We start from the raw sequence: 24,517 nt of genomic DNA on the forward strand, positions 1-24,517 counted from the left end.
TGTGATTTTTCTGGATTAGGTGGTGTGTGTGGAACTTGTCAAATTTTAGAAATTTGTATTGAAGTTTTTTTCCATCCTAAACAGGTCTTCATTCTTATACCAAGAAAAAAGAAAGAAAAGTATTCTACAATGCGATACTTCAAACTGGCCTTCAGAAATAGTGGGGATTAACTGTATGCATGAATCATGCATGAGAGAATTTCAATTTCCTTTTCATTTCTTCTTTTGGCCTCCAGTACCTCATGCCTGGCCTGTTATCTTTCTCTTTGCACAATACACTGTGGGGCTCGCGGGCAGAGTTGGTGGAGGAATACAACGTGGGGTAACGACAGAGCAGCCCACGCCTCTTTCCTGCTGCTCCCTGGCCCGGTGCCTCCTACTTTTACAAGGTGGATGTTTGTGTATTCTGACAATGAACTTGAGTACAATTGTGAGACTTTGAGCTGGGTGCCTGGGATCTCTCGGGGCTAGAGTAGTGGAAATGGGAATTCATACTTTATTTCCAGTCTTTCAAGAAGCATAACAAAACATTTACACACAAAATATAGTCTGGCAAAATGAGATGTCAACCTTCATTTGATTTGCTTTGGACTTTTATCAACTCAGAAGTGGCAACACTGGCTAATTTCTGCTGATCAGAATCTCCAACCATTATGTCTTTGATCATTTAAGGTGGGAGAAATGAATGATTATTTTAATAGATGTGATCAACTTTGTACGTAAGATCTTAAAACCTGCTGGATTCAGGGAGAAAAAAAGTTTCCTTTGTGATGACAATGTTTCTGTTGCTTAACTTTGGAAATGCCTCTTTTAAAAAATAATTTTTAAAAGGCTCTACTAGGGCTTCACCGCTGCATGGGCTTTTCTCTAGTTGCAGGGTGGGGGGGACCTATTCTCTAGTTGTGGTGTGCGGGCTTCTCATCATGGTGCCTCCTGCCGTTGCGGAGCACAGTCTCCAGGGCGCACGGGCGTCAGTAGTTGTGGAGCGTGGGCTCAGTAGTTGTGGCTCCCCAGCTTTAGAGCACAGACTCAGTGGCTGAGGCCCATGGGCTTAGTTGTTCTGCAGCACATGGGCTCTTCCTGGATCAGTCAAACCCGCATCTCCTGCACTGGCAGGTGGATTCTTTACCACTGAGCCAGCAGGGATGCCCTGAAATGCCTCTTTATTTAACATTTACCATGGACCAGGAACTTTACATAACTTGTCATGCTAATAACAATTCTTCGTTATTATTACCCTCTTTCTATAATTGAGGAAACAGTCTCTGATTATGTGTGTCTACCCCCAGTTCCCTTAACTAGTAAATTCCTGCAAAATTATGTCTACTCCGCCTTTTCTATGAAGTTATGTCCGTGTATAGTTAGCATGGTTTTACATTCAAGCTCAAAATCCTGACCTTCTTCCATTTATGAGTGCTGGCTGATTTTCCAGGTAAAGGCCACCAGGTCAGCGCTCATGTCCCAGGTAGCAACTGCATTTCTTACCTGGTTTTACACCTGATTCTTTGCCAACAAAATCGTCAGCCCTCAAGGTTCAAGGAAGGTGGGAGTTTATTGAGAAAAGGCACACAGATACTGTCTTGTGTCATTCTGTAAGAGGGGAGGACCCATAAGGGAGAAATATGCCCAGGTAAGATACTTTCGCCCCCCATGTGAAGAGTTGACTCATTGGAAAAGACCCTGATGCTGGGAGGGATAAGGGGCAGGAGGAGAGGGGGACGACAGAGGATGAGATGGCTGGATGGCATCATCGATTCGATGGACATGAGTTTGAGTAAACTCTCGGAGTTGGTGATGGACAGGGAGGCCTGGCTAGCTGCGATTCATGGGGTCGCAAAGAGTCGGACACAACTGAGCGACTGGACTGAACTGAAGTGAAGTGAAAGCGAAGTCCCCAGTCGTGTCCGACTCTGGGACCCCATGGACTATACAGTCCATGGAATTCTCCAGGCCAGAATACTGGAGTTGATAGCCGTTCCCTTCTCCTGGGGATCTTACCAACCCAGGGATCGAACCCAGGTCTCCCGCATTGCAGGCGGAACCTACACATCTGATCAAACTTCTGCCCTGGCAGGGGAGCCTGGACTAAGATCATTTTCAGACGCTGTAATGGATCTGTATAAATGCATGCACCTCCTCATTCTGGTTCCGCTGGTGGGTGCCACTGTGGAAGGGGCGAGGCAAAGTAGGGGACGCAGGGGCCGCCTGCACCCTGACCTGGTGGGCGGGCTCCTCGGGCCACCAAAGAACCTGATCCTCCGTGTCCCACTCACAGCTTGGCCACCTTAGTCACTTCCCTTTCTTTGCGCATCTACCACCGCTGAAGCCAGACTTTAAAGCCCTAAGACTGATAGGGAGCACAGAGCCGCCGACCGCGCGGGGTTCTATTCAGGAGCTGAGCGCGGTCTTTGCAGGTAACAGACCTCGCAGAGGGGTTTAGGTCCGCACCCCTCTTTCCCAGCCCGGGTCTCTGCCGCTCAAGGCTTGAGGGGAAGAGGAAAAAGGGCCTCGGCCTGCGGCACTCGGGTAGGAAGCTGCAGTTTAGGCCGGGATGCCCCGGCAGGCTCCCATTCGGGGCGGCACGGCCTGAGACCCGACCGCCGTGGCCCGTGCGCGGGATCCGCTTCGAGGGACCGGACTCGGAAAGGGTCGGCGGGTCGTCGGCGAGCAACGCCCTACACGGACCCCCGAGGGCCCCCGCCCGGCGGCTCCGACCCAGGGGGGCGCGGGGGTGTGTCGGCGCTAGCCACCGGACCGCGCGAGACGCCGCCCCCTTCGCGGCTCCCCTCACGGCGCCTCCTGACAGGAAGCTCCGTCGGAAGCGCCGCTCGCTTTCCTCAGGGAGACGGCGAAGCAACAGGCAGGCTTCCGCCTGAGGCCGGCGACCGCGAGCGCCGCGCGGGGCCCGGCCCGGCCCCCTGTCTTCCCGCACCCGCTTTCCCCCCCTTTCCCCCTTCTCTTCCCTTCTCTCCCCTTCTCTCCGGACACCAGCCTCCGCGAACCTCTAATCCCTTCCCGCCTCCCGCCGGGCCTGCCCCTCCCCGGGCCCCGCCCACCCCCCCTGTCCCTTGCTGTCCTGCCCCCCGGGCCTGCCCCTCCCCCGCACTTCCCCGCCCCCGGCTGCCCCTCCCCTTCCCGCGTCCTTGTGGGGCCCGCCCCCACCACCCGCGCCCCTCCCACCGTCGGCCCCACCCCTTCCCGCTCGCCCCCTCCCCACTATCTCTCCTCCCTCTCCTCTCCGGGGCCCCGCCCCCTCCCCGCTCGTCCCCTCCCTCTCCTCCCGTAGGGCCCCGTCTCTCCCTCCCCCGGCCCTCCCCTCCCCCGGCCCCGCCCCCGTCCCACTCTCCCTCCCCTCCCCCTCTCCTCCCCCAGGGCCCCGCCCCTCCCCACCGGGCCCCGCCCCCTCCCCTCCCCCGCCCCTCCCCCGCCGTTCCACGGCAGCTGACGGGCCGCAGCCTCCGCCAGGGAGCGCGCTCCTCGCCCGCCGCCCGCCGCCCGCCGCCCGCCGGCGTCCCGGGAGCGCGACAAAGAGCGCTGGTCTCCGGACCTCTCGCCGTGGCGCCCGCGGCTCCGGCGGCTGGCGGGCAATGGGAGATGGAAGCAAGAGACGCCGCGGTGAGGCTCGATCCGGCGGGCGGGCGGCGGGTGGCGGGCGGCCGTCGGGCCGGCGGTGCTTCGTGGCTGCTGGGTCCCCGGAGCGGCTTCCTTTCTGCCCCTCTTTGTGAGGGGCCGGGAGGCTCGCTTGTGGGGTGGCGGCTCGGGGGCTTCACGCCGAGCCCCGCTCTCCAGCCGCGGGGTCGGGGCGGCACGGGAAGCGGGAGGAGCCGGTCGGCGGAGCGCGGGCGCTCTGGCTCGCCTGGGTTGCGGGGAGCCCAGCCGCGGTCGGCGCGGGACGGGGGCGGGTTCCGAGCCTCGGAAGGCGTCGCGGCCCTCCGATTTTCCCGGCTTTTAACTTTGCCTGCGGGTTCGTGCCGGGAGCTCCGGCAGATGATGCTGCGAGACGTGAGAAATCCAGGCGCCGCTCGGAGGACGTGGGTTTAGAGTACTGTCGGGGGCCCTTGGGGGTAAATGTGTGGTCTGTCGGTCCGCCTTCCACGGGCACGGGGGTTTCCACGCCGGACTCACTCCTGAGGGGGTCCAGGCACTGGTGTAGGGAAGAGGAGGTCTGAAAAATGCCCCTCCGTGGGACGGATGCTGGCAGCACACGCTTCCATTCAAGAGCTGTACCTGGATATCTGCAAAGGATTTTGCAGAGCCTGGTAGCCGAGTGAGCGCGACTGGCTCTCTGCTGCCAGGGAGCTTGCTTTCTAGGACGGGAGGCTTGGGCGGAGATGTGGAGGAAACCGGAGGAAGGCTTGGTTCTAGGAGCCGAGGGCCTGGATGGCCTCTGCTAGCAGCTCTGGGTGGGCCTTGAAGGGTCGGGTCGGGTGGGGGCGAAAGGATGCTTCTCGCAGGAGGGGAGCAGATGCGCTCTCTGGCTTCTTCCAAGAAATACTTGACCACCCTTCCTTAGAGTATTCACAAGGGAATATCAAGGGATATTCTTTTAAAAAGTCGTTGATTTCGTCCTCGCCACTTAGCGCAGCATGCTCAACAGAAACAACACAGTAAAGCAAAACAAATGGAACACCTTCCCAGACAATTTTTAGAAGCTCTGTCCTTCTAGATCTTTCTATATCCACTCACTAATCATATCACAAATCTATGAGATTGTTTGTCAGATACTTCATTAATATACACTTCGTGCTAAATGAAGCAGAGTAGGTATGGTGAAAATTACTTAGACACCTGGCTGGTAGATTTTGTCACTAACATGGCGAGTTTCAGCCTCTGTCTAGGGCACATCGTTTAACCTCTGGAGCTGAAATTTCCTCGTGTGTAGGATAAGAGGATTGGGTAGATAGATGCTTTCTCAGAGCCTTCCAGCCCCAGCATTTTATGGTTTCATGCCTAAACATGTACATGCATTCCTTATTCAATGATGTACTCTCAGCTTCACCTCTGAACATCTCTCAGTTCTGTGAACAAATCAACACTCATCCTGGTCATTAAATGGGGGAGATATTTTAAGGCGAAATTCCACAGTTGAACGTTGTTTTAAAAATGCAAGTGTAAGAAGCTTTATATGCAAATCTGAGTGACTGCTGGCTTTATAGAAAGTTTTGTTGACACTGTTCATTTCATTAATGACCAAAGAATAATACATGCTTTGCTATCTATGTTGTATTAAAAGGTTAAATTTTGCTTTTAATTAAATACCAGCCCTTATAAAAGTGAGATACCTTGGGAATTTGGAAATAAAAATAATATAAGACAGTAAATTAGCTCATTGAAAGAGAAAAATTAAGAGAAACTTTCCATCAATGGCTCTATTCACTTTCTAAAACCTTGGTATTTATCTGTTTGCTTTCCGTGATGGAAAATATGAGTGGGATTTAGCCTGGCATTATATTAAAAAAAGTGTCCAAGGCATTACTCCTTTTAGAGTTGATTTCCCCCCTCCTGCCTTTGGAAATTCTGGAGTCATCTGACATCATTCATAAACTTAGACTCCAGTGTGGTAATGGATTAATCCCAGTTTTGGTTAAGAAGTGCCGAGGCAAAAACCATGTGAATGTTAAAATATGTATGTACTTTGGCCTCCAGACTGGTTTGTTTGAGGTTTATCTGAGGTGATGTTGTCATTTGGCAATTCTGAAAAGATTATTTCTTTGGATTTGGGTTGGGTTAGTAGGTGAGTAATGGATGGTGATCCTTCTCAATTTTTAGAAATGAATTCAGATATGACTGAAGTTTAGACAGTCTGAGAAATAATCTAGTGATCAGGTGGTGACCAAAGCCCCCTCACCTGAACATGTGATTCAGGCTCATAGACCTTGGGGTCCAGTCGCACCTCCCGTCACTGCTGCTTCTGTGGTTCTCAGGGGTTCTGTGATTCCCCCTGTGCAGTCGTGGAAACCCACTCGAGGATTCTTGCCTGGGGAATCCCACGGACAGAGCAGTCTGGTGGGCTACAGTCTGTAGCATCGCAAAGAATCGGACACAACTGACGTGACTTAGCACGCTCGCACCGTGCGGTTGTGATCAGGCAGAGGGGTCCTTGGCTGCCCTTTGCCAAAAGTGGAGGCGTTTCTGCGTTGAGTACTGCCACTCAGCTCTTCTGGAGTTCTTTCACAGTTAAATCAGCCGAACCTTGGTGTCGGGTGATGCACGATCGATCCAGGTGAAATGGCCCAAAGCGTTTGTTCCTGGCGTCCCTGCCTGGGCAGCTTGTGTGTTTTGTGATGTTCTTTGCAGTTTCAGGGGCTTCCCTGGTGGCTCAGAGGTTAAAACGTCTGCCTGGAATATGGGAGACCCCGGTTTGATCCCTGAGTTGGGAAGATCCCCTGGAGAAGGAAATGGCAACCCACTCCAGTACTCTTGCCTGGAGAATCCCATGGAGGGAGGAGCCTGGTAGGCTACAGTCCATGGGGTCGCAAAGAGTCAGACACAACTGAGCGACTTCACTTTCTTTCTTGCAGTTTCAGAGATTTGCTGGAAAGAATTTTAGCAGTAGCATTATTTTTTTGTGAGGGTGTGTCCCGTTGTACCTCTCCGTGTTCCTGAGTTATATGTCCATCTTCCAAAGATATTTTTCACACACTCCAGTTTAAATAGTGTTGGATGTAGTGGTTCCAGTGATAATGTGAACTGCTGTCGCACTTTGCAGAGTGGAGTGGTGTGGAGAGGAAGAGAGGCAAGATACTTCCAGCATGTAGTGAAGTTATTCTTAAGCTCATTTACTGGATTCCCATGCCTCATTTGAAAATAAGGTGTTAACTCCCAATGCTAATAATGAATCTTTGCTTCTGCTATCTTATTTGTATAAAACAGCACATGTCCCCGCAGTCCTTGTTTTCCACTGTGCCTACAAGGTCAACTAACTGGGCCCTGTTAGTGCCAGTGGACAGGATTTTGTTGACACTCCAGGACACAGAGGTGGCGGGGCACTTTCTCTCTTGGGGACACCTGTGACGTAAGGAAGGGAGTCGCCAGCCTCTCTCCCCTGCCTCCATGGGAGCACCAGGCTCTGGCCGTGGCTGACCGCTCATTTTTCCTGGCTCGTTTAACTGGGAACAGCCATCTATTATTAATAGTTTGAAACTCGCTTTTCTCTGGTCACAGACCAGTAGATAAGTCAGAGTAGTTTGTGCATGTTGATGGACAGTATGAAAAGTTTATCTTTGAGGTTAGGGTAAGTGGGAAAATGAACACTTTGACCTGAGCTGGAGGCTCTTTTCTTACATAGTAGTTTCATGTGGGTTGTCTGAGAAGCAGCATTTGCCTTTAAGTTTCAAATGATGGCCTGACTTTTGGGAAAATGCTTATTTTATGTGATATTTTCAAGCATGATGCATTGTTACAATCACAGCTAATGTTTATTGAGATCTAGTTGCCTGTTTTAACACAGGTTACCTCTAGTCCCCATGACAGCCCCATGTGGTCAGTACTGTCATTACCTCCAGTCTGAAGTCTGGAGAAGTTAAGTAACACAGTTAAATAAGCGGCAGAGCTGAGATTTAAACTTGGCAGTGTTCTTAACCACCACTCTGCTGCTATGTCCTCAAAGTTAGCATTGTGTGTTGCAGGATTTTGGCTCTCGTATTTAGATTCTCTAGGTCTTGGAATCTGAAATTGGATGACTAATTTGTCAGCAAGCATTATTTTATATGTCTATTGGCTTAAATAGTGGGAGCAGGATTGTTGTTTGGCTCAAGAGATGGAAATTGTGTATTTTTCCTTCAAAAACACATACAGTGTCTAAAAGGATACTAAAGGGATTATTATGTTAGGAATTATGTAAGGAATTCCATATAGTTATAAGTACTTAATTGGAATTCAAATAAAGCAGATTCACCGTTTAAAATTGAATGTCAACCTCACCCATTTTAACTTACAGTTCGTCACGTGATAGACGTGACCTAGACTTTTCTGTACGTGTGAGTATCAGTCTGCTTTCCCTTGTTTTTTTCTTCTAGTGAGCTGGGATTAGGCTGTTGAGAGAGGGGTCTGAAACAATAGGAGGAGGGTAGGGGGCTGAGCCGAGGGCAGCTGCCCCCCATTTCTCCTGCCTTCTGCTCCCAGACCTTTGCTGAGAAAACGCGACTTAGAGAAATGAAGCGGGTCGGCTCTTCCTATGGCTCTTCAGTCTGTGGACAATGAAAGTGGAAACGTTTAAATAGACGGAGCTGTGGTTTCTTTTGTTTGGCCTTCACGTGATTATTAGTTAAGGACCAGTGGAACTGCTTTTCTCTGCGTATGATAACTTACAGGCTGTTTTGAATTTCATTTTTCAACAATTCTTATTTTTCAAGAAGTTATTTGATAAGCACAGTAGCATGGATTGAGTCACAGGACTCTGATGGAAGGGGAAATCTGGGCCTAACAGTCAGCGGCACAGACAATGTAATTGGATGATTGCTGCCTTTGTGATTATATTATTTTCTCGCAAAATTATATTGGGAAAATACTGAGAAAGGGCAGCAGTTTTTGTGATCTTCCAGAGCTTGGTCTCCAAATGGACCTTCGTGCCTCTAAAAGCCACAAGTAGTGAGTGTTTGAAGAAGCAAGATGTGTCCTTGGGTCTGAAACTTTTCACTTGAATATCAAAGTTCCCTTTGGACAGATGTTTATGCTTTTCAGCTTCATTTCTTTGCTTCTTCTTCTTTTTAATGTTTGGTTTTTTTTGACCACGAGGCGTGTGGGATCTCAGCTCCTTGATCAGGGATCGAATCCATACCCCTTGCATCGGAAGGCTAAGCCTTAGTCAGAGGACCACCAGGGTCATCCCTCAGCTTCATTTCTGTTGGCTCCAAAGGGTCCATGAGCTGCTACCTCATCTCCTGATGCTTATTTCTCCCCCATAAAAGTCTTCCATGGAGAAAAAAAAAAAAAATCCCATTGTTTTCCACGAGCATCTGTAGGTATAGCATGGCAGAAACTGAAGTATAGATATTAATATGCTGTTCATTCATTCATTCATGCAGCAGATATTAAGTATTGATACTTACCATGTGCCAAGCTCTTTGTTGGGCCCCAAAAAGCCTTGTCTACTGACCACTAAGAAAACGTGCCAAAAAAAAGAAAACGTGCCAAGAACATTTAGCGGTTACCAGGGCCATATATCTGAGTGTCAAACCTCACAGCCTGTAAATATTGAAACGACTGTATTTAAGAACTCTTTCATAGAATCCTCTCTTAGAATCAGTGAGTTTCCTCCAAATCAGTATTGTTCAACACGACTTTCTGCTGTGACGGAAATACTCGTTTATATCCGTGCTGTCTCATACGGCAGTCAGTAGCTGCCTGTTGCCACCGAGAGCATTTGAAATTTGGCTAGTGAGATTTAGGAACTGCATTTTAAAATTTATTTAATTTCCGTGAACTTCAGTAGCCTCCTGTGACTCCTGGCTAATGAATTCGGACGGCAGCTGTAGAGCAGAAATGCTTTACGCGGTGGCCGTGTTGTCCTGGGCAGGCATCTCCCACTTGACCGTCTGGTTGCTTACGGTATGTTTCCTGACTGCGCTTTGCTAAGCTTTTACTTCTGTGCCTGTTTACCCCATTGTGTCTGATGGATTCCAAAGCAGGGAGAATGTACTGAGGCATGGGATTTTAATGGAAATGAAAGTGAAGACAGAAGCACCGGAAGTGAGAAGAAAAATGTATTCAACAGTAGGAACTATTCTTTAAAAAAAAGAACAAATTGTGTAACAGGTAGCGTGCAGTTGACGGTCCTCAGCAAGATGGAGGAAAGAGTTTTGATCAAATAGAAAAATGAGTGCCGAACTGAGATTCACTATTATATACATTCAAGAGCTGGTTGTGAGTTGTTTGAGAACGGAACAGAGATACTGAGAGCACTGCCATTGACCTCTTTGTTGCAAGCTGTGGATAGTTGCATAGCTCCCAGCCCCCTTTGAACCTGCGTAGCATCACAGTCCATCTCTGGGTGGGTAGTGCTGAATATCCAAGTGGCTAAGGTCTTTCCTGGGACCCAAAGCTATCTTGGAGGTCCAGTAGATTTTCAAAGTAGATAAAGCTGAGTAGGAGAGATTCTTGTATAGCATGCAAGGAGTGTGCCTAGCTTTAAAACTGCATTGTGAGTAGAGGTATTTCAGACCGTAGGCTAGAGAAAAAGAAAAAAAATCCTACTTTTTGATCCCCAAATACTTTTCAGTCTAGGAGGTAGATAGCCACATTTATAGATGCTGGGGTTTCTCCAGGGTCAGGCATGTGGGAGGTAGCCTTGAGTATAACAGCAGGTGTGAAATCATGAGAGGATTCTCAAGGTTAGGCTTCTGTTGGAATACATGATTATTTTGAGTTTTCTAACTTGTGGTGAAAACACAGTGATAAAAAGGTGTAACACTGCAAAAATGTGGGGATAGGAGGAGGTGAAAGAATAACATGCATTGTGCCAGACACTGTGGGGGGTGTGTTTGTGTGTCTGTGTATGTGAATTTACATCTTCTTATATATTTACAATATGGTAAGCTAGGTAGTATCCCCATTTTCAGAGGATGTGTTTGAGGCTCATGGAGGTTAAATGGGATTCTCTTTTTAAAACAATCGTATTGAGATAAAATTCACATGCCACACAACTCACCTATCTAAAGTATATGTTCATTGATTTTCAGTACCTTCACAGGAGTTGTGCATTCATCCTCTTAGTCAACTTTAGAGTATAGTAATCACCCCAAACAAACTTGGGATCCATTAGCTGTTGCCCCGTAATCTCCCTGGTGCCCCCATCCCCTGACCCAGGGACCACTGTCCTATTTTCTGTCTGAATAGATCTGCCTCTTGTGCACATATCATACACACGGAACCACATACTATTTGGCTGTTTGTGACTGGCTTCTTTCATTTAGGAAAATGTTTTCAGTGCTCAGTCATGCTGTAGCATGTATCAGCACTTCTTTCCTTTTTATTGCTGAGTGATATTCAAATAAATAGCCAGAACATGTTTTATTTATTTATCAGATAGTGGTCCCTCCCTTCCTTTGGCTTTTAGGAATAATGTTGCTGTGAACGTTCACATACAAGTTTTTGTGGGGATGTATGCTTCCATTTCTCCGGGCTCTGTAGCTAGGAGTGCAATTGCTGGGTCGTATTGTGACTCTGTGTTTGACCCTTGGAGGAATCACCGAACTGTTTTTCATGGGGGCTGCACCACTTTACATTTCTATCAGCAGACTCCTAGAATCCCCCTTTCTCCACACGTGTTATTTCCTGTCTTTCTGACTTTAGCCATCTTAGTGGGTTTTAAGTGGTATGTCCTCATGTTTTATTTCACTAATGTTGTTGAGCATCTTTTCGTATGCTTTTTGGCCATTTGTGTATCTTTCTTTGAAAAAATGTCTATTCTGATCCTTTGCCCTTTTAAAAATCGGTTTGTCTTTTTTTGTTATTGTAAAAAAGTTCTTCATATATTCTGGATGCAAGTCTCTTGTCAGATATATGCTTTGCAAATATCTTCCCCCTTCTGTGGGCTGTCTTTTTATTTTCTTGTTCCTGTCCTTTGAAGTAAGTGAGTTCTTTATCTTAAGCTTGGGTAGGCCTAACACACTTTAGGTCCTCACATATTTGCTGCAGTCCGTCAGCACACTAATTTGTAAAGTGATTTGTGTAATGAATATCATTCTTCTGGGGTTTCTGGTTGGAAAAAAGGGATGGATTTAACTTTTGTCTAAGCTACTTAAGGGAAAAGTAAAGCTCAGGATTTGAGACCTTTATGTATATTGAAAGGAAATTTTGGAAGTTGTTTCTTTGGAGTCTTTTATGTACAGAAAATGGTGCTTTCCTCTTTGATTAGAGAATTGCTTGAAAGGAAAAGGACACCCTGCCTAGAAGACTGCTCTGGGTCTCTTTAGGTCCTGTCATTTTATGGTCTGAATAGTGGTTCCCAAACTCATCTATCACAAGAGTCACCCGGTTTTAGATTCCTAGGGCTGCCTGCAGGTCTGGTTCCTTAGTTCTGAGGCGTCCCTTTTCATAATCACCCCAGGCGATTAAGGTCAGGACACTTGAGAAACTCTGATTGAAGCTGGTGATAATCAGGACCTTTTAGTGGTTGCCCCTAGAACTTAATTAGACTCTTCAGCGGGTGTGGTCCCCGGTGGCAAACATCCCTCACTGAGGGTGATTCTGGAAGAGCTGATCCAGCCTGTCTGACTGCTTTGCTTACTGATCTTGATCCAGCGCAAGCCACATTCTCTTCCCTTCCTCTCTCAGAGTAGAGATGGTTCCATTATCAAAATTTAAACTAGCTTCACAGATACTTTCAAGTCTCAGGGTTGCAACCACCCTCCCCTTTTCCTCCCCTTTAAGATGTGTTCCCATTTCCTTACCACTGCTGAATCCCTAGCGGCCTCCCACAGCCATACAGATCTCCATAAAACCCAGAGGGGAGAAAAAGTCATGGAAAGGAAAATAGATCAAAGTTTGTTGTTGTTTAGTCGCTAACTCGTGTCCAACTCTTTTGTGACCCAATGGATTGTAGTCCACTAGGCTCCTCTGTCCATGGGGTTCTCCAGGCAAGAATACTGGAGTGGGTTGCCATGCCCTCCTCCAGGGGACCTTCCCAACCCAGGGATTGAACCTGTGTCTCCTGCTTGGCAGGCAGATTCTTTACCACTGAGCCACCTGGGAAGCCCTAGATCGAATTTTACATAATCATTACACTTCGCTTATTTTGCATGGGTGGTCAGGGTCTCCTAAAGGATTTGATGACTGTGAGGTTGGGCTGGCTGTATTTATCCGGGGGCTGGGGAGACTCCCATGCCTAGGTCACCTAGTGAGAGGCAGGGTGTGGTTAGACTGTGGCCTTAGTAATGCTTGAGCAGAGCTTAGTGCCTGTGGAAAAGCAGTAAGTGGACAATAGATGTGACCTGGATGGTAGGTCATATTGTCCTTACCTGGCTGCGAGGTGGAATTATCTTTGTTCTTAAAATCACACAGGTGTTAAATGGTAAAACTGGTCTTTCTTGTTCCCTATATTGTGATTGCCTGTAGATAATGCAGCGTGGCAGCCAAGAGAAAAATTCTGGCACTTTGAATGGTGCTTTGGCCCATGGTAGTCACTCGATAAATGTTTGTTCAATGAATGAGTTAAACACCACAGGAGATTGAATTGCTAAGCCTAAGAACCTTTCAGGAATGTATGGATAGAAGAGGTGCTCTGATACTGACCCTGGTCACGTGGTGGAGTAGAATTTCCGGAGTTGGCAGGTTTCTGACCTGATCATTGTTTGCTTCGCTGTGTGGTCTTGTTGCATCTCCTACTTTGGGTAGATGGAATTTTTCCCACTTTGCTGACAGTGTTCATGGGCTGCATTTAGAGCTCCAGGTGTGACTTTTATGACAGTTTCTTGCAAATAACAGCCTAGGGCACAGAAAATGAGAGCAGTGTGTAAATGAGTTTCCTCACACAGGTCTTTCCCTTTTGGCAGACACGTTTGATAGAAGTAGATTAAAGGCGTGGACTCGGTCTGTGTGGTGTGATTATTAACGGTCTCAGGGACCTGATTCATTCATTCTTTTGATTTCATCATATTTGTTTTTCATTCTTGACTCATTTCTTTTCTACCTTCCTTGTGTGGCTTATATGTCAGTTGACTGTCTTCTGTATTGATGAGTTCTATTTGGGGAAAAGAAATCTAATAAAATACAGCATAATATTCTAAAGCTGGAGCTTAAGTAAAGATATATTTACTTTAAAAATACTTATATATTTTTAATTTAATTTTATTTTATACAAAGATATTTATATATTTAAAAGAACTTGATAGCTTCAGAGTAGTTAAGGTCAATATTTTAGAAACTCTACTAAAATAAATATATCTGTGATTAGTTAAAAAATGTTTTAATTTATAATATAATTATATATCAGAAGAGTTCACAGGAGGATTAAAAGGATAATGGCAATAATTTCTTGGTATGCATGCTTGCTAAGTGGCTTCAGTCGTGTCCGATTCTGTGTAACACTATGGACTGTAGCCTCCCAGGTTTCTCTGTCCGTGGGATTCTCCAGGTAAGAATATTGGAGTGGGCTGCCATGCCCTTCTCCAGGGGATCCTTCCAACCCAGGGATCGACCCCGTGTCTCTTATGTCTCCTGCATTGGCCGGCTGGTTCTTTACCACTAGCACCACCTGGGAAGCCCTATTCCTCTATTTAGTAAAAGTAATTTAAAAATAAACCATTTTTTGGTAGAATTCTCTTATGGTCATTGAATGTCTTATTTCTACAGCTTTTTAGAAATTTAGCTTTTGTGGAAACAACTCTTTCTTGTTATACACATATATAATTGCTTTACATACTATTTAATTAGATTACACAATATTGGCATAAATCAATTTGGTTCAATTCAGTTCAGTTGCTTAGTCATGTCTGACTCTTTGTGACCCCATGGACTGCAGCACACCAGGCTTCCTTGTCCATCACCAACTCCTGGAGCTTATTCAAACTCATGTCCATCGAGTTAGTGATGCCATCCAACTATCTCATCCTTTGTTGTCCCCTTCTCCTCCTGCCTTCAATCTTTCCCAGCATCAAGGTCTTTTCTAAGGAGTCAGTTCTTTTCATCAGGTGGCCAAAGTATTGGAGCTTCAGCTTCAGTCCTTCCAATGAATATTCAGGAGTGATTTCCTTTACGATTGACTGGTTTGATCTCCAAGGGACTCTCAAGAGTCTTCTTCAACACCACAGTTCAAAAGCATCAATTCTTTGGTGCTCAGCTTTCTTTATGGTCTAACTCTCACATCCATACATGACTACTGGAAAAACCATAGCTTTGACTAGATGGACCTTTGTCAGCAAAGTAATGTCTCTGCTTTTTAATATGCTTCCAAATCAGTTTGGAAACAAACAGCTTCCAAATCAGTTTGGAAACAAACATGGTTGATTCTTGGTAACCATCAGCTCAGTGATGGGAGCAGAATTTCAGAAGCTTGCCAAAGCCTCAGTCACTAACCATGAGCACCGAGTTGTAACGGGTTTCATTGGGGATGTTTTACAGGTGCCTAGGCATCTGAGTTGGCTAAGTGAAGGGTGGAGAGAGCCTCAGCTGTATATGTAAGTTTAGAAACAAAGGCAGACATGATGGAGGATGTGAGAATTGATTAGGGAGAGAAATCAGGACACTCTCCATTTTGTTTTAGACTCATTTTTGGCTTTTATCAGCCTCATACCACTTCTATTTGTATACAGACTTACTAAACTCATGAATAATTTATTTCTGCATCTAAATTTTTTTGAAATTATTTTTTTCCTTTTACCTGGAAGAAACTTTTAAGTACTTTTAAACTGTGGTTTATAAAAATATGACCCACCAGCATCTATCTATTAAGTGACGCATAAAGTATGGGCTTCCCCCATGGCTCATAGAGTAAAAAGTCCGCCTGCAATATGGGAGATATGAGTTTGATCCCTGGGTCGGGAAGATTCCCTGGAGAAGGAAATGGCAACCTACTCCAGCATTCCTGCCTGGGAAATCCCACGGACAGAGGAGCTTGGCAGGCTACAATTCATGAGGTTGCAAAGAGTCAGACCCGACTGAGCAATTAACACATTACTAAAGTACAATATAATAACAGCAAAACTTTTTTCTGTCTCATACCCAAGTGCAGAGGTTCACTGAAAACAGGTTACACCCAGATTTTATACATCATTAAAACATGAAGTGCTTTGTACTTTGTGTCATGGTTTCTCTCTCACTTAAAGAAATCAAAGTCCACTGCATTCGCCTGGTGACTTTCACCTGCTTCAGGAAGGGTGTACATGTTGAGACCCATCTTCCAGTGTGTTCTGGTGAGGCAAGAGGTAGAGTTTGTATATGAGAGTGTTTTAGACTATCTCTCGGTTTAGAGAGCTGTTTCTTTACAGTTATTCGGGTTTTGTATGAGGTTAATTTAATTATCAAGTCTCAGCAGCTTTGTTTTTTCTACAGTATCTGAATATGTATATACATACAAAATGCCCTATTGAAATAAAGCCCTGTTTGGGAGGGGGGTTCAGGATGGGGAACACATGTAAATCCATGGCTGATTCATGTCAATGTATGGCAAAAACTATTATAATATTGGAAAGTAATTAGCCTGCAACTAATAAAAATAAATGGGGGGAAAAAAAAGCCCTTTTATAAGGCTACAAGATATACTATCCTAGATCATATGCAGCTCTCTATTACTGTTGTGTTTCATTCATTCACATATTCATTGAACAAATATTGGGTGCTTCCTATTGCCACGCATTATTTTCGTTTCTGAGGATACTGTGGTCAACAGAATAGACCAAAAATTCATATTCTTGCAGGGTGAGACAGATCGTGTGTGTATGTGTGTGTGGTAATTTGGGGAAAAATAAAGCAGAGGAGGGAGGTTAGGAATTGGGAGGAAGTTGAATTTTTAAGTAGGATGGTCAAGAATGGCCTCCCTGTCGTGACTTGGGATGAAGGCCTGAAAAAGGTGAAGGGAGTCATGTGACTGTCTTGGGGGAGGAGAGGCCAGCAGGTGCTAGTCTTGAAGCCTAGGCATGTTTCCCACCTTCTGGGAACTTGCAAAACTAGAGTGGCAGGAGTGAAATAGGCAGGGAGGAGAGCAGATGTCAATTCCTGTAAGGCCCCTGGTCCTGTCGGCTGTTGCAAGGGCTTTGGCTTGTTACAGTGAGCAGAGGAGCTGGTGGAGGATTTCACATAAAGACGCGACAGGATCTGGCTTATCTTTTAAGAGGATGCGCTGCTATTGTGTCTCATGAGATTAGATCTAAGTGGAGAAGGGCAGAAACAGGCAAAGCAGTTAGGCTGCTGTAATAATCTAGGTGAGCGATGGTGACGGCTTGGACCAGCATGATTTGTTTTGAAGATAGAGTGTGAAAGATTTCCTGATTGACTGGATATGAGATGTGAGTGAGAGGAGTCAGTGATGATTTGCAACATTTTGGCCTCTGCAGCTTGAAGCATGGAGTTAGATTAACTAGGGTAGGGAGAAGCTGATTTGGAGGGAAAGACCAGGAGCTCAGTTTTGGAGACGGCCAGTGGGCAGCAGTGATGCTAGTCTGGATTTCAGAGGAGAGGTCTGGGCTGGAGATAAACATTTGGGAGAGCTCAGAATGTATGAAATGGATGAAACTGGTTGAAACCCATAAGGGAGTGAGTGTAGATAGAAAAGGGGTTCAGAACCAAGAACCTGGGCTACTTCTGCACTGAGGCTGGGGAGATGAGATGGAACCAGTAAAGGGGAACGAGAAAAAGCTGCTGATGGGATCAGAGGAGAACCATGTCTTGGGAGCCAAGTGAAGAAGCTGTTTCAAGGAGGATGAGTCAGATACGGAAGAGGGGAGTACAGTGTCAGTCGAGGTCAAGAATTGACTTGGGGATTTAGTAATGGGAGGTTGTCGGTAAGTTTGACAGAGGCAGTTGTGGTGGAGTCCTGGGGACCTACAACTGATGGTGAGGAATCAGGAGACAACAGGAGTAGGAAATGGAAACATCAACTGTGACAAATGTTTCAAGATTCTTGTAAAGGGAAGGTGATTAAACACAGCTGAAGGGAAAAATGAGGCCAAGAAAGGTTTTAAAATGGGGAAAGTAGCAGCATATTTGCTGATAGCAAAAACAGTGAAGAGGAAGAAAGGAGTGATCTTTCATGTAGTAGCATAATTCTTATCCAAAATCAGTCAGTTCAGTTGCTTAGTCATGTCCGACTGTTTGCGACCCCATAGACTGCAGCACTCCAAGCTTCCCTGTCCATCATTAACTCCCAGATTGCTCAAACTCATGTCCATCGAATCGGTGATGCCATCCATCCAACCATCTCATCCTCTGTTGTCCCCTTCTCCTTCCACCTTCAATCTTTCCCAGCATCAGGGTCTTTTCCAAGGAGTCAGTTCTTCACATCAGGTGGCCAGTTTTAGGGTTTCAGCATCAGTCCTTCCAATGAATATTCAGGACTGATTTCTTTTAGGATGGACTGGTTTGATCTCCTTGCAGTCCAGGGGACTCTCAAGAGTCTCCTCCAACACCACAGTCCAAGAGCATCAATTCTTTTCTTTATAGTCCAACTCTTACATCCACACATGACTACTGTAAAAACCATTGCTTTGGCTAAATGGACCTTTGTTGGCAAAGTAATATCTCTGCTTTTAAATATGCTGTCTAGGTTTGTCATAGCTTTTCTTCCAAGGAGCAGGCTTTTCTTCCAAGGAGCAAAAATTAACTGTGGTTTAATTTAGAATGGCTAAAATCATTTGGCTTACTATTGTAAACACCAATGTTTGTTAATATAGTCTGTATTTTCAACATACAAAGTTATCTTCCCATCTCCATCAAAAGTCAAACCTTTTTCTATTCCTTAAATACATTTTTTGTTTTTTGTATGGATAGTGTCTGTTCTTCTTTTTCAGCCTCAGGGAGTTCCTAGTTGTGCACCAGTGAGCGTGGGCTTGAGGTACACTCTGCCCACAGACTTCAGTAACTGCTGACATTTTTTTTAGACTTCATTTTTTTAAAGAGCAGTTTTAGGTTCACAGGAAAACTGAGAGGAAGGCACAGAGATTTCCCACGTGCTTCCAGCCCCCACACATGCATGGCCTCCTCATTACCAACATCCCCATCCTGGGGCACACTTGTCACAAGTGATGAACCCACACTGACGCACGATCACCCCAAGTCCACAGTTAACATTCGGGCTCACTCCTGGCGTCGTGCATTCTTGGGTTTGGAAAATGTATAATGACATGTACCCTCCATAACAGCAGAATGTTTTCACTGCCCTAAAGAGCCCGCTGTTCCACCTCTTCATCCCTCCCATTACCCCAGCCTCTGGCAACCACTGATCTTTTTACCATCTCCATGGTCTGGCCTTTTCCAGAATGTCTTTAGTTGGAATCATGCAGTGTCTGCCTTCTTCAGATTGCTTTCTTTCACTTCGTGATATACATTTAAGATTCCTTTGGGCTTCCCTTGTGGCTCAGCTGGTAAAGAATCTGCCTGCAATGCGGGAGACCAGGGTCCTATCCCTGGGTGGGAAAGATCCCCTGGAGAAGGGAATCGCGACCCACTCCAGTATTCTGGCCTGGAGAATTCCATGAACTGTATAGTCCATGGGGCAGCAAAGAGTTGGACACGACTGAGCGACTTGCACTTTCACTTCACATGTCTTTTCATGGTTTGAGTGCTCATTTCTTTTCAGCGCTGAATAATATGCCATTGTCCAATGTACCCAAATTGATGTATCCGTTCACCCAGGACACTGTGGTTGTTTCCAGCATTTATGGACAAAGCTGCTGTAAACATCCCTGTGTAGGTTTTTGTGTGGATGTGAATACCAAGGAGCATTGTGTGGATTGCTGGATTGTTTGGTTATGTTTAGTTTTGTAAGAAAACTGCCAAACTGTCTTCTGAAGTGACGCTCTGCATTCCGTCGGCAGTGAACAAGAGTTCCTGTTGCTCCATAGCCTCATCCGCGTTTGGTGTTGTCAGTGTTCTGGATTTTGGCCATTCAGATAAGTGAGTAGTGATGTCTCACTGCTCTCCCGATTTTATCTCAGACACAGGTTTCCCTGCATCCTTTGAGCAGGTATGGAATCCCCTGGGTTTTCCAAGAATATATTTAGTCAACAAAATAGTCATTGCATACACAATGGCCCTATGTTTACAGATAACAACCACAGGGCCACAGATGGGTGATAAACAGTAAGAATTTAAGGAGACAAGGTCTCCGGCTCTTGTGTGGGTTGGTAGTGGCTTCTGTGTGTGCTGTGCCGATCAGCATGGACGCTGTCGAAAGACAGATTTTGACTCTTTAGGTTTGGGGTGGGGCCTGGGATCCTGCATTTCTGATTAAACTCCCAGGCAATGACCATGGTGCTAGTGCATCTCATTTTGAGTAGAAAAATATCAGATGCACTGCGTCTGAACTTAATTTTTTTCCTTAGGTTTTTGTTCTCTTCTTCCTCTCTAGTGGGAATTCTCAGAATACATCTTCTGCCTTCTGGCTTTGCATTTTTATTGATCTCTGAAGAGAGGCTACTGGCTTCTGGGTGTGTGTTTAGTAATTAGGTAGTAATGAGGCAAGTGTCATTTGTTTTATCTGTGGAAGACCAGGCTCCCAGTCTAATGTAAACTGTGAGGCCCTTTACTCCTGGGCCTGTGAGCATCAGCTTTTGTGCTTTAGAGGCCCAGAGGCTGGGTCCAGCACTGGCGCCCAATGGCCAATGCAAGTGTGGTCACACACGGTCTGCTCTCTGATGCTCTGGACACTTCCCTGCTTCTTCTAGCTCTCCTGATGAAGGTTAGCTGCCAAGTGTGCTATAGAGGTAGATTTTGTCAGCTTGTGGAAAATAAAGGAAATCTTTTAAATTCAGCACATGCTGACAAAAAGGCTTCTCAGATGGCTCTAGAAGTGAAGAGTCACTAATCAAAGGCAATTTGTGAGGGAAGTTGGGGAAGAGTTTGAAATTAATTATATATAAACTGAAAATTTAAGTTCTACATTTAGTTTATGCTGTAATTTAGATCAAAAATCTTGTCCTGAATTTAATTTTCATGAGGCATATTCTTAGGATCATCTATATCAGTGCTGCCCAGGAGAAATACGATGTGAGTCTTATGTATATAATTTAAAATTTTCTAGTAGCCACCTTAAAAAAGTAGAAATAAACAGGTGAAATGAATTTAAAGAATATATTTTATTTAACCCAGTTATCCAAAATATTGTCATTTCAATATGTAATAAATATGAAAGTTATTGAGGAGATTATCTGTTTTCTTCTTCTTTCTACCCTAAGTCTTAGAAATCAGACATGTATTTTATATTCATAACACACCCGCCAGATTTCAGGTGCCAAACGGCTCCACGTGGTGCTGTGTTGGACAGCGCTAGTATACAGAGCAGTTGCTGGTGTAATAAGTACAGTTTTGTTTGTACCTTCATTTCATCATTCTCTGTGAATATCAGCATACTGTTTGCTATAGTGATAGCATTTGTGGCTAGCTAAATTTTGAAGTTAGGATGGGATTTTTTTATATTAATTAAAAAAATTTACCCTAAAATGCTTAGATAAATGATGTTTGGAAAAGAGAAAATTATAAATATGCAAGAAATGCTGACCTGCTGACTGACTTGTGTCTCAGTCGTGTCCGACTCTCTGAGACCCCGTGGACTGTAGCCCACCCGGCTCCTCTGTCCATGGGATTCTCCAGGCAAGAACACTGGCGTGGGTTGCCATTTTCTCCCCCAGGGGATCTTCCCCACCCAGGGATCGAACCCACACCTCCTGTGCCTCCTGCGTTGGCAGGCAGGATGCTTTACTGCTGCGCCGCCTGGGAAGCCCGTGAGCAGAGGCGCCTGGCGGGCCACAGTCCATGGAGTGACAAGAGTCGGACACGACTTAGTGACTGAAGAGCAGAGGTGAGGCTCTCCATCAGTTAAAAATGGCTGAGACTTTCAGATAATACGTTTAAGCAAAATTATTTAGGATAATTTGCTTCTTCAGATAACTTCTGAGAAGTAGTTATAACAGCAACATCAGGAAGAGTTTTGAAGGTGAAAAGCTCCATTCTGAACATACTTCATCGCCATTTTCATTTGGTTCCCACAAATCCCTCTGAGGTAGATAGGTATGTATTGTGGCAACTCCCATTTTACGGATGGGGAACCTGAGACCAGAAAGGTGTAGTAATTTGCCCCAGGACACCCGGTAGCTAAATTCCACGTGGATCTAGGATTTGAACTCTAGATAGTCTGAGACCAGAGCTTAACTTTTTTCAAGTCTGTGCCAGACGGTTTCCTTAGCGCGTCTCAGTGATGCCTCCTTAAATGGTGTGATTCATGGGTAAAGAGTGGGGACTGTTTGATTTATGAAATCCTTGTGTTCTGAAAACTTGAGTATAAATTAACTGTTTAAATAAATCCTTTGCCATTAATTTGTCTTAATTTCAGAATTGCTTTATCTTGGCTTCTGACTGATCTTCAATTTGAGTTGAGCCTCAACACTTTATTTCTCTGCTGAACCCTGGCTTGGAGGGAAAGCAGCTAATGATATGTAAGGTAAACCTCCCATGTAGGAGAGAACTAGAGCTTACAGCTTGATTGGGGGCATTTGGTTCTAACATACTAATAAAAGATTATTGTAACTTATTGTTAACTGCAGTCTCAGCAGCAGTCATTTATTGAGTGATTATTATATGCTAAGCGTTGTGCTAAGACTTTGCGCTCATGATCTTTTTTAATCATTAAAATGATGCTGTACAGTTGGTTTTATCTTCCTTGATAAATAAGTGCCAAAAGCATTGCCATTTTATCTGAAACAGACAGTGTATTCAATTCTGGCTGTCACTTTTTAAAAGAGACATTAGCAATGAATGGACACCTAAGTATCTGAGTGGTGGATGAATGGTCAGAAAATCATGTGATATTAGGAGAGATGTAGAAACTCTAGTCTTTAGTTTAAGGAAAGAAGATTTAATGGACAGAATAATTGTTTTTAAGTATTAGGAGCAAGGATTGTGGTCTAAAGAGAAACCTGACTACTGAAAAGGAATATATACACTTATTCCATCTTTCTCCAAAGAATTAGAGAAGTTTACAGAAAAGCAGATTTTTACCTCAAAATGATAAAGAACTTTTCCCCAGAGCTGTTTGAAAAGCTAAGCTCCTTTCTGTTTACACGTGTTTGGACAGAGACCTGGATATTTAGATTAAATGCTTACATTTGGAAGATTCGGAATATAGGAATTGGCTATTGGGTGAGTTGTCCAATTGGTCAAAGGAGAGACCCTTTAGGTTCTTCCCAGTATTTGGGGTTTGGAATTTGTTTTAAACTGTGTTCTAAAATCAGACTTTTTGCAATGTAAATAATCACTAACTCAGTTGTTTTGGAAATTAAGTTGGAGATTGTGATTTACTAATAGAATGTCAGAGCTAAGAAGGCCTTTAGAAATCTTGTGGTCTAACCTCATTTTGCAAATGAGGATACTGAGAAAATTAGAGAAAATAAAGACCCAGTTAGACAAGTACTCAGCTTGTATTAATTTCAGCTACACTGTTTTTTTTTTCTTTTTTTTTACTATATTACTAATGTGTAGGTGGAATAGACTGAATGACCTATAGCACATTTTAAAAGGTTCTTTTAAATCTTCTCTAGTGCTAATAGAATGAAGCAGCCTTAAGTTCATTTTGTTCTAATTGGGGCACATTTGAGTCCTTTTTTTGTTATCTCATCTGAACCTGAAGCTCAGTGATTTTCCTGCAGACAAGCTTTCTGTTTCTTCAACTTATTTGATGCCACGGTGTTTTATTTCCCTGAAAACATAAGCATCTTTCACTTTGAAGGCGGAAAGGAAGCATACAGTGGCTCTGATAATTCATCATTCCTTAGACACATGTTTACTGAAGGCCTCCTGTGTGCCACATGCTTCCCTAAACACAATTGTAGGGTTTTACTCTGAGCTGGGAAGTCATCAGATAGTGTGGAACAGTGGAAGAGGAAATCTGTCGTTCTTTTTCAAAAAGTATCACTAACAACCTAAAAGGATTCTCTGGGAGTTTCAGCCAGCTGTAGTCTGCTTTGATTTAGGAAACACACACCTTTTGTCCAGTTGGCACACAGCGGAATTACTGCAGTTACAGCTTTGATCCTTGTTAGTTATATAAGCAAGTCTTTCTGCCGTGTACTGATTTGGGAAGCATCACAACTTCATGACGGGGTCAGACAGTCCCGGCTTTGAGACCCAGCTCTCAGGGGTGCTCCGGTTTTGAACAGATGTGTTAATTCTGAGCTTCAGTTTCGTCATTGGTAAAATGGTGTTAAAACTGGTTTCTTGTGTGTGTGTGTGTGTGTGTGACTTTTTTGATGATGAAAGGATTAAAAGGAGACCATGCTTGTGAAATGCTCAGCTCAATCATGGCATGTTGTAAACATTCAATAAAAGCACAGCGATTACTATGATAGTTTAGAAAAGGGGATTTTAAGAGTGGGTAAGTTATTTTAAAGATAGATTTAGGGTGCTAACTCAGCTTTAATTTATGTTTAGTTTAGACTAAATGTCTTAAATGCCTTTGTCTAAAAGTCCTGACATTGAAACAGTACTTAAAGTAATGCCTCTGTCTCAGCACTGTTTGTTTTACGTGTGTATAAATTAATTCTTGTAAATGTCACTGGCTGCTTTTGTACTCTCACGGTTTGACACATTCTCGAACTCTCTTCCCATTCCACAGGCATTATCAGTTTTGGACAATTCTGGAAATTTGACTGTTGATTAAAACAGATGGAGAGGTTCCTGTCTGTGGGTCACCCAAGGACACCCATGAAATGGTTCACTGTGAAGCCTCCCTGAGTTTTAGAGGCATGCTTGTTTGTGGGGGGTGTGTGTGTGTGTGTGTGTGTGTGTGTGTGTGTGTGTGTGTGTGTGTGTTGTGTGTGTGTGTGTTGTGTGTACGCTGTTACCCAGAATCTTTGTCCTTCCAGAGTGTGAA

At 44.9% G+C, this 24,517-nt stretch overlaps 1 protein-coding gene and 1 non-coding gene across 11 annotated transcripts in view; one reads left to right on the forward strand and one right to left on the reverse strand.

The window, feature by feature from the left end:
* The window catches only part of PSD3 (pleckstrin and Sec7 domain containing 3), a 575,456-nt gene that overhangs the window by 167,183 nt on the left and 383,756 nt on the right, over positions 1 to 24,517 (forward strand). For 2 of the 10 annotated variants that reach the window (XM_043893692.1, XM_043893694.1), the window contains exon 1: positions 3,433 to 3,615. The exons of the other annotated variants lie outside the window; for them this stretch is intronic. In XM_043893692.1, coding sequence (XP_043749627.1) covers positions 3,595 to 3,615 — 21 coding nt within the window. In that variant the 5' untranslated portion in view covers positions 3,433 to 3,594. Of the gene's footprint in view, positions 1 to 3,432; positions 3,616 to 24,517 lie in introns of those variants that run through there. 10 annotated transcript variants of the gene reach the window in all.
* Positions 12,623 to 12,693, reverse strand: TRNAG-GCC. Its single transcript has one exon. It is a non-coding gene; the product is annotated as a tRNA-Gly (tRNA).

The sequence above is a fragment of the Cervus elaphus genome, chromosome 32 (genome assembly GCF_910594005.1).
Source record: "Cervus elaphus chromosome 32, mCerEla1.1, whole genome shotgun sequence".
Classification (NCBI taxonomy): domain Eukaryota; kingdom Metazoa; phylum Chordata; class Mammalia; order Artiodactyla; family Cervidae; genus Cervus; species Cervus elaphus.